Source organism: Somniosus microcephalus, chromosome 5 (assembly GCF_052327205.1).
Source record: "Somniosus microcephalus isolate GS21.2 chromosome 5, FLI_Smic_1.0, whole genome shotgun sequence".
NCBI classification, from domain to species: domain Eukaryota; kingdom Metazoa; phylum Chordata; class Chondrichthyes; order Squaliformes; family Somniosidae; genus Somniosus; species Somniosus microcephalus.
In genome coordinates, this window is record NC_140991.1 from 267786373 (window position 1) to 267797230 (window position 10858).

The 10858-nt window shown below is 46.0% G+C and overlaps 1 protein-coding gene across 1 annotated transcript in view; it reads left to right on the forward strand.

The window, feature by feature from the left end:
* LOC147117711 (threonylcarbamoyladenosine tRNA methylthiotransferase-like) overlaps nt 1-10009 on the forward strand; it is a 414417-nt gene extending 404408 nt beyond the window's left edge. Inside the window, exon 7 of the mRNA XM_085988929.1 lies at nt 9437-10009. Within this exon, the coding sequence (XP_085845055.1) occupies nt 9437-9501 (65 nt within the window). The 3' untranslated portion in view covers nt 9502-10009. The remainder of the gene's footprint in view (nt 1-9436) is intronic.
* The last annotated feature ends 849 nt before the right edge of the window (nt 10010-10858 follow it).

Sequence of the window (10858 nt, forward strand, 5' to 3'; positions counted from 1 at the left end):
GTCACAAGGGGTCAAATGTTGCAGATGCTGGGGTCTGTATGAAAAACAAAAAACAGACAAAAAAACTGTCTGTCGCGACACTACAGACTTCTTACAGAAACTCAGCACCCAGGGACCAGTTGAACCAGGAACACTCCTCGCCACGATGGACGTCTCGGCACTCTACACCAGTATCCCCCACGATGACGGCATCGCTGTGACAGCCTCAGTACTCAACACCAACAACAGCCAATCTCCAGACGCCATCCTACAACTCATCCGCTTCATCCTTGACCACAATGTCTTCACCTTCAACAACCAGTTCTTTACCCAAACATATGGAACAGCCATGGGGACCAAATTCGCACCCCAATACGCCAACATCTTCATGCACAAGTTCGAGCAAGACTTCTTCGCTGCACAGGACCTCCAACCAGCGCTATACACCAGATACATCGACGACATTTTCTTCCTATGGACCCATGGCGAAGAATCACTGAAAAGACTACACGATAACATCAAGTTCCATCCCACCATCAAACTCACCATGGACTACTACTCAGAATCGGTTTCATTCTTGGACACACGAGTCTCCATCAAAGACGGACACCTCAGCACTTCACTCTCCCGCAAGCCCACGGACAACCTCAGGATGCTCCACTTCTCCAGCTTCCACCCTAACCACGTTAAAGAAGCCATCCCCTATGGACAAGCCCTGCGAATACACAGGATCTGCTCAGACGAGGAGGAACGTGATGGACACCTACAGACGCTGAAAGACGCCCTCGTAAGAACGGGATATGACGCTCGACTCGTCGATTGACAGTTCCGATGGGCCACAGCAAAAAATCACCTAGGCCTCCTCAGAAGACAAACACGGGACACAACCAACAGAGTACCCTTCGTCGTCCAGTACTTCCCCAGAGCGGAGAAACTACGCCATGTTCTTCGCAGCCTTCAACATGTCATCGATGACGACGAACACCTCGCTAAGGCCATCCCCACGCCTCCACTACTCGCCTTCAAACAGCCGCCTAACCTCAAACAGACCATCGTTCGCAGCAAATTACCCAGCTTTCAGGAGAACAGCGACCACGACACCACACAACCCTGCCACGGCAACCTCTGCAAGACATGCCAGATCATCAACACAGATACCATCATCACACGTGAGGACACCACCCACCAGGTACATGGTACATACTCGTGACTCAGCCAACGTTGTCTACCTCATACATTGCAGGAAACGATGCCCCGGAGCATGGTACATCGGCGAGACCATGCAGACACTGCGACAACGGATGAACGGACACCGCGCAACAATCGCCAGGCAGGCGTGTTCCCTCCCAGTTGGGGAACACTTCAGCAGTCAAGGACATTCAGCCTCCGATCTTCGGGTAAGCATTCTCCAAGGTGGCCTTCGAGACACACGACAACGCAAAGTCGTCGAGCAGAAACTGATAGCCAAGTTCCGCACTCATGAGGACGGCCTCAACCGGGATTTTGGGTTCATGTCACGCTACATGTAACCCCACCTGACGTAGGGTCATCCAGACTCGAGTCGTCGTTGGCTTGTTCTCTCTACACAGATGCGGCCGGACCTGCTGTGATTTCCAGCAAAAAAAATGTTTTTGTCTGTTTTTTGTTTTTCATACAGACCCCAGCATCTGCAACATTTGACCCCTTGTGACCCCACCTCATTGTTCTTTGATGTAATGTTTTCCTGACTGACCTGTTTGGACACCATTCACACCTTTGATTGCTGTGAGTATCTCTCTGCCGAGGTGTGATAAATGGCAGTTAGAAAGATTACTAGTGGGAACAGCCTTTCCCCTTGTCGCATATCCAAACCCGTAATAATCTTGTACACTTCTATCAAATCACCCCTCAACCTCCTTTGCTCTAATGAAAACAAATCCAGCTTCTCCAACCTGCCCTTGTAGCTAAGATCCCCCATCCCCAGAACATTTCTGGTAAATCTCTGCTGCACCCTCTCAAGGGCCTTCACATCCTTCCTAAAGTGTGGTGACCAGAACTGGACTTAATACTCCAGTTGTGGCTTAACCAGCGCTTTATAAAGGTTCAGCATAACCTCTCTACTTTTGTACTCAATGCCTCTATTTATGAAGTCCAAAATCACATATGCTTTGTTAACCACTCTCTCAATATGTCCTGCCACCTTCAGGGACCTATGCACATTAACTGTGCTGGATTGACAAGTGGCAAGTAACATTCGCACCACACAAGTGCCAGGCAATGACCATCTCCAACAAGCGAGACTCTAACCATCTCCCCTTGACATTCAATGGCATTACCATCGCTGAATCCCCCACTATCAACATCCTGGGGGTTACCATTGATCAGAAACTGAACTGGACCAGCCATATAAATACTGTGGCTACAAGAGCAGGCCAGAGGCTGGGAATTCTGCGGCGAGTGTCTCACCTCCTGACTCCCCAAAGCCTTTCCACCATCTACAAGGCACAAGTCAGGAGTGTGATGGAATACTCTCCGCTTGCCTGGATGAGTGCAGCTCCAACAACACTCAAGAAGCTCGACACCATTCGGGATAAAGCAGCCCGCTTGATTGGCACTCCATCCACCACCTTCAACATTCACTCCCTCCACCACCGGCGCACTGTGGCTGCAGTGTGCACCATCTACAAGATGCACTGCAGCAACTCGCCAAAGCTCCTTCAACAGCACCTTCCAAACCCACGACCTCTACCACTTAGAAGGACAAGGGCAGCAGACGCATGGGAACATCACCACCTACAAGTTCCCCTCCAAGCCACACACCATCCTGACTTGGACCTGTATCGCCGTTCCTTCACTGTCGCTGGGCCAAAATCCTGGAACTCCCTTCCTAACAGCATTGTGGGTGCAGCGGTTCAAGAAGGCGGCTCACCACCATCTTCTCAAGGGCAATTAGGGATGGGCACTAAATGCAGGCCTAGCCAGCGACGCCCACATCCCATCAATGAATAAAAAAAACCTCCCAGGTCCCTCTGTCTCTGCACACTCTTTAAAACTGTGCCACTAAGTGTATATTGCCTCTCCCTGTTCCTTCTGCCAAAATGCATCACCTCACACTTCTCTGTATTAAATTCCATCTGCCCATTCTGCTAGCCTTTCTATGTCCTGTTGCAGTCGATTGATATCATCCTCACTGTTTGTCACACCCCCAAGTTTGGTGTCATCGGCAAATTTAGAAATTCTACTCTCTTCCAATATCCAGGTCATTTATATATATCAAAAAAAGCAGTGGCCCCAGCACTGACCCTTGGGGAACACCACTGTCTCCCATCCTCCAGTCTGAAAAACAGCCATTCACCACAACTCACTGTTTTCTGTCCTTAAGCCAATTCCTTATTCAAGCTGCCACTGACCCACCTATTCCATGAGCCTCAATTTTGTTAACCAGCCTTCTATGTGGTACTTTGCCAAACGCCTTCAAAAATCCATGTAGACAACATCCATTGCATTCCCTTCATCAATCCTCTCTGTTACTTCATCAAAAAATTCAATTAGATTAGTCAAACACGATCTGCCTTTTACAAACCCGTGTTGGCTCTCCTTAATTAGCTTAAACCTCTCCAAGTGCCCGTTAATTTTTTCCTTCATTATTGTTTCTAAAACTTTACCCACCACTGATAAGCTGACCGGCCTGTAGTTACTAGGATTGTCCTTACACCCTTTCTTGAACAATGGTGTCACATTTGCCACTTTCCAATCCTCCGGCATCTCTCCCGCATCTAGGGAAGATTGGAAAATTGTGGCAAGCCCTTCCGCTATCTCCTCCCCCAATTCCCTTAGCATCCTGGGATGCAAGCTATCTGGACCAGGCGACGTGTCCACTCTAAGCATACTCAGCCTTTCTAGTTCATCCTGTCTATCAATTTTCACCCCTTCCATTGCTTCTACTTCTTCCACTTCTACCGATATTTCGTCAGCGTCCATCTCCTTAGTAAACACCGATACAAAGTACTCATTGAGTATTCTAGCCTTGCCCTGCGCCTCTAAGATTATATCACTTTCTCTGTCTCTAATGGGCCCCACCCCGCCTCTTACTACCCACTTACTGTTTACATGCCGGTAGAAGATTTTAGGGTTCCCTTTTATGTTAACTGCCATTCTACTCTCATATTTTCTCTTTGCCAAACTTATTTTCATCTTCACTTCCCCTCTCAACTTACTGTATTTGGTCTGGTTCTCCCTTGACATGTAGAACTGTTCTCCATTTACTGAAAATGTCCCCCAATCACAATTATGCAATTAGCCAAGAGTCAAGATGGGTGCCTAGGTACAATAACGTACATATTACATCTGAGAATGATGAATATTTGAAAATGATATTTAAAAAAATGCAGAATTCAGAGTCTGGAAAAGACAAGGTACAGATTTTGAAATTTGTGAGGATGCGTATCAAGCCACCATGAATGTGTTACTTTCTGAGTCTCCCAAGGAACTATCCTTTGTCCCCTCCCCTATATCTACATATTGCCCCTTGATGATAACATCCTCAGACATGAGGGTCAGCTTCCAATATATGCTGGTGACACCCTGCTCTACCTCTCTCGCATACCTCTTGACCCCTCTACTGTCTCTTGTCAGACTGCTTGTCTGACATCTGGCCAGGGTTGAGCCACAGTTTCCACCAGTTAAACACTGGGAAGACCAAAACCGTCGTCTTTGGCCACAAATTCCATATACTTTCCAATGATTCCATTCCAATTCTGATCCTCCTGTTTAAATCACTTCACTACCTCACCCCCCCCTACCTCTATAACCTCTCTTCTCCCCCCCTGAGCTCTCTGTTACTTTTACTCTGGCACCTTGTGCATCTCCCCTCCCTTCCCTAAGCCCCACGCTCTGGAATTCTCTCCCCAAATTTCTCTGCTTCTCCAACTCCCTCTCCTTTAAGACTCTCCTTAAAACCCACCTTTTTGACTAAGCTTTTGATTATCTCTTCTAATATCTCCTCCTTTGGTGTCCTTTTTTATTATGCCTCTGTGAAGCATTTGGGACATTTTTCTTCAGTGAGTGTGCTTGATGAGATTAGGTATATCAGGATGATTGAGTTGTAAATGTATCATTGAAGACTACAGTGAGTTTCCGTTCTTTTGCATTGTTCTCACTGAGTTGTTGAGCTTTATTGGATACAGTAATGTGATTGGATCTTTGACTGAAATGTGTGTCATTTGGAGTTTGGAGGGGGTTGGTGGGGAAGCTGGACTGGACCTGTAAAAGAGTGGTTAGCGATGCTAGACTTCTGGGCAGTGATGGAATGAGGAGAATGAAGGATGACTCCGCAAAGAATGAGGAAAGTGGGTTTTGTCAGGAAGTAGAGAGAAGCTTCATGCAGCTGAATGTGATTTAATGTGATGGCCTGGGTTGTGATTACCTCTTTCCATGGTTGGATGAGCATTTTGATGTTTTAATGGGACTCCTGTTGCTGCTTTGATTTGATATTCTATGAAGAAAAATACCTGAATGAATAGCTACAGAAAACAGACAAGTATATTAACATTTTTTAAACATTCACATGGACCAGTTCTTTGATTATAATTAAGCAGTTGCATAGTGTTAAAAAAACAAATTGCACCTTTTCTGCTTAACAAACAAAACAAACCGTGAAAATTTAGCAGCCATGAGCTTTGAAGTTAGATTTACTAAAACTAGTACATTTTTCGAGAAAAGTTGTGGATTTATGAATGGACTGGATTTCAAAGCCACAAAAGTGAACTGTTCGGTACTATGACTACTTGATTCATGGATAGACCTAAAGTAATAGATTTTAGGGAGAAGAGCAGACTTCAGATTTTTAAAACACATTTTCTTCCCATGTTGAACCCATTACTACCAAAGTTTAAGGATTGATGTACATTTGCATTCATGTCCTGTATGGAATGGAAGACTTCATGTTTGAACCATTGCTTTTATTACAGTAATTTATCTGTGAGCTGTGCTGCATTTATGGTTGATTTATGTGTGGGACACTTCAAGCTGGGATCAGGACCCATTTGATTTGATCCCAAATCAGGGATTCAAAGCTTGTGTTAGTATTTTATGAAAATTATCTAGCATATTTTATTCAGGTTTACTATTACAATAAAAAAAATTGTCACAAGCGACAGGAAAAGGACTTGCGTTGATTTTGTTTTTAGTTACTAATCAGCCCTTGCTTTGTTTAGAGGATGGGCTGAAAAAGTATTCAGTAAAATAAAACCTTGCACTTTTAAAGTGCCTTATCATGCCTATCAGAAATGTCTGAAAATGCTTCACACACAGTAAGCCACTTCAAAATGCACTGGCTGGTGTTGGATAGTTAATGCCCCAGAAACAGCAAGTTGATCTGTTGTTGATGGTGTTGGTCAAGGGAGAAATGCTGGCCTGAACAGCAGGAGAGAATTTGCTGTGTTCAAATAGGCTCATGGGATCTTCATGTCCACCTGAACTGTCAGGTGGGACCTTGGTCTAGCCTTTCATCTGAAGGACACCGACAATACACAACTGCACTGCAGTATCGATCAAAACTACGAGGTCAAGCCCCTTGAGTTAGACTTGAACTGTTCTAGTAACTGTCTCTGACTCCGAGTTATTCCACATGGATTCCAACTGAAATTCCACCCTTCATGTTTTGGATCCATCCAGGATTACAGATATCGCCAAGATATTCAGCGTTCCTCAAACCACTGCTCTCGCCGCATCCTGAGATCCACGCTCAACACTATACACAGCCACATGCACATTCCTGACACCTCTCTTCAGCAGCACCGACTCACTGCATCTCAAAGCTGTCCTGGTCCGCAGTTCCATTTCATCCTTCGCCTCATCCGGCGCTTTAACAATAAACCTTTTTTCTTTCAGGTGTCAAGGATCGTAAGCTTCAACAACTCTTGGACACCAACGCCCCTCTGAAACCTTCTTCCCCTTCACTTTCCTCTGACCCCCATCCCTTCCAATCTCACCCCAGCCGTTTTTTCACTATCCCCTCTGACCTTCCCCTCTCTGACCCCTGAGCTTCACCCGCTTACACCCCCACCTCTGAATTTCGAGTTTGGCACGGTGCTGAGCTCTTTTTCCGTTGCCTTCATCTCCGTGCCCACTTCTTTGGCCAAGAGTCTTCCTCCTGCACAGCTGAACCTTTCTCCCGCTTTCAGAATTCTCGTTCTACCTGGACCCCTCCCCCTGGCCTCTTAACCTCTCTAGATCTTTTCATTGCAAACCGCCGGCGTGACGTCGGCCATCTCAATTTCTCTGCTCCCCTCACTCACTCCAACATACCTCCTTCTGAACTTGCAGCACTTTATTCTCTCAGAGCCAACCCCAACATTGCCATTAAACCTGCTGACAAGGGTGGCACTGTTGTTGTTTGGTGAACTGACCTCTACCTTGCGGAGGCTGAATGTCAACTCTCTGACACCTCCTCCTACCTCCCCCTGGACCATGACCGTTTCATCTGAAGGACACCGAACATCAAACCATCGTTTCCAAGACTGTCGCTGACCTCATCTCCTCTGGAATCTTCCCTCCACGGCCGCCAATGTCAGTACCCCAACCCCACACAGCCCGCTTCTACCTCCTTCCCAAGATCCACAAACGGGAATGCCCATGTAAACCCACAGACCTTATCTCTTTCTATCTTGACTCCAATTTTTCTCCCCTTGTCCAGTCTCTTCCCACCTACATCCGCGACTCATCCGACGCCTTCTGCCACTTTAACAGTTTCCAGTTTCCAACGGTCTCCTTTTCGCTATGGACGTTCAATCCCTCTACACCTCCATCCCCCACCAGGATGGCCTGAGGGCACTCAGCTTCTTCCTTGAACAGAGACCCAACCAATCCCCAAGCTCCCATCCACCGCCACCCTCCGCCTCCTGGCTGAACTTGTTCTCACGTTGAACAACTTCTCCTTTGACTCCACTCACTTCCTCCAAATTAAAGGTGTTGCTATGGGAACCCACATGGGTTCTAGCTATGCCTGCCTTTTCGTGGGATATGTGGAACATTCTTTGTTCCAGTCCTACTCGGGTCCCCTCCCTCACCTTTTTTCCGGTACATTGATGACTATCGGTGCCGTTTCCTGCTATTGCCCTGAACCAGAAAATTTCATTCACTTTACTTCCAATTTCCACCCTTCCCTCACCTTCACACAGTCTATCTCTGACTCTTCTCTTCCATTCCTCGATTTCCCTGTCTCCATTTCTGGGGATAGGTTATTGACAAACATTCACTATAAGCCCACTGACTCCCACAGCTACCTGGACTACACTTCCTCCCACCCCGCTTCCTGTAAGGACTCTATTCCATTCTCCCAATTTCTCCGCCGCATTTGCTATGACGATGCCACCTTCCACCCTAGTGCTTCCGATATGTCTTCCTTTTTCCTCAACCGAGGATTCCCCTCTACCGTGGTTGACACGGCCCTTGACCGTGTCCATTCTATTTCTCGCACTTCTGCTCTCATCCCTTCCCCTCCCTCCCAGAACCACGATAGGGTTCCCCTTGTCCTCACCTTTCACCCCACCAGCCTCCATATTTAACGGACCGTTCTCCGCCATTTCCGCCACCTCCAGCATGATCCCACCACCAAACACATCTTCCCCTCCCCTTTCAGCATTCCGAAGGGACCGCTCCCTCCGTGATACCATGGTCCACTCCTCTATCACCCCTAACAACCCTTCCCATGCAAGCGCAGGAGATGCAACACCTGCCTTTTTACTTCCTCCCTTCCCACTGTCCAGGGCCCCAAACACTCCTTCCAGGTGAAACAGCGATTTACTTGTACTTCTTGCAATTTAGTATACTGTACTCGCTGCTCACGCTCCTCTACATTGGGGAGACCAAACGCAGATTGGGTGACTGCTTTGCGGAACACCTCCGTTCAGTCCGTAAGCGTGATCCTGAGCTTCTGGTCGCCTGTCACTTTAATTCTCCACTCCACTCCCACTCTGAATACTTCATCCTCGGCCTCTTACGCTGTTCCAACGAAGCTCAGCGTAAACTCGAGGAACAGTACCTCATCTTTCAATTAGGCCTTGTGGACTCAACATCGAGTTCAACAATTTCAGACTATAACCTCGGCTCCTATTTTTTAAAAATTCTTTTCTTTCTATTCTTTCACATGGCAGCTGTTGATGATTCTGCCACACCTCATCTAGAGCCATCTTTCATTTCTTAACTTGTCCCATTACCATCTCCTTTTGCCTTGCACCATCATTCCTTTTGCCCTTTAATCTCTCCTGCCTTCCATCCTATCACAGACCTTCACTTTTGTTCTTTCCTCCCCTCCTCCCTTTCCCTGCCCCTACACTTGCTTAAAAATCTGTTACGTCTCTAACTTTTTTCCTGTTCTGACGAAGGGTCATTGACCTGAAATGTTAACTCTGTTTCTCCCTCTACAGATGCTGCCTGACCTGCTGAGTATTTCCAGCATTTTCTGTTTTTATTTCAGATTCCCAGCATCCGCAGTATTTTGCTTTTGAACTGTTCTACTTGGAGGTGAGAGCGACAAAGTGAACCAGGTGGACCTGCAGTCAAGTTGTACCTACCGATGTACGAATCATGCTGGTCTTTTTGCCCTGGGTAGTGCTGTCTTTTAACTTATTGCATCATTCTCGAGATTTGAAAATGTGGTGGATAATTGAAGGCTTCTGAATTAGCTTATTTTGTTCATCTTTGTGTATGGAAATGCTGCAAAGTAGAAGTACTTTGTGATGGTAATCATATTTTAACATATGAATTTGAATTTATTTGAAAATGTTAGATATTTGCAGCCTCATGCTTATCTTCTGTATCTCTTGAATAAACCAGTGAGTTGGAAAATGACCATGTGTAATTAAGCTAAAGTTGTCATATTGGTATTTTCATGTAGATAGACAAAATCAGTTCGGCTTGATACTACAAAAGCACATAATTAAAGTTCCTCTCTGTAATGGAATGAAAATTATATGAAATTGGTCACATAGTAATGGATTTTCTTTTGGCATGCTCTGTAAAGCTTATATAAAAGGGCATCAAGCCTCATTAAATGAAAACTTTGGAGATGAAAGTTCCTTGTTTGAAAAGATTTTCTGCAAGGATGGTTGTGGCTTTTTGAATCTTGGTATTTTTTGGAATTGTAAAGTAGAAATCCTTCCATAAGAACATAAGAAATAGGAGCAGGAGTAGGCCATTCGGCCCCTTGAGCCTGCTCCGCCATTCAATAAGATCATGGCTGATCTGATCTTGGCCTCAACTCCACATTCCTGCCCGCTCCATATAACCCTTGATTCCCCTGTTTTTCAAAAATCTGTCGATCTCCACCTTGAATATATTCAATGACTCCGCCTCCGCAGCTCTCTGGGGTAGAGAAGTCCAAAGATTCACAACCCTCTGAGAGAAGAAGTTCCTCCTCATCTCTGTTTTAAATGGGCGACCCCTTATTCTGAAACTATGCCCCCTAGTTCTAGATTCCCCTACGAGGGGAAACATCTTTCTTGCATCTACCCTGTCAAGCCCCCCTCAGAATCTTTTATGTTTCAATAAGATCACCTCTCATTCTTCTAAATTCCAATGAGGATAGGACAACCCCTTCAACTCCGGAATCAACCTAGTGAACCTTCTCTGAACTGCCTCCAATGCAAGTATATCCTTCCTTAAATAAGGAGACCAAAACCGTACTCAGTACTCCAGGTGTGGTCTCACCAATGCCCTGTACAGTCATAGCAAGACTTCCCTACTTTTATACTCCATCCCCCTTGCAATAAAGGCCAATATTCCATTTGCCTTCCAAATTACTTGCTGTACCTGCATGCTAACTTTTTGTGTTTCATGTATGAGGACACCCAGATCCCTCTGTACCGCAGCATTCTGTAGTCTCTCACCATTTAAATAA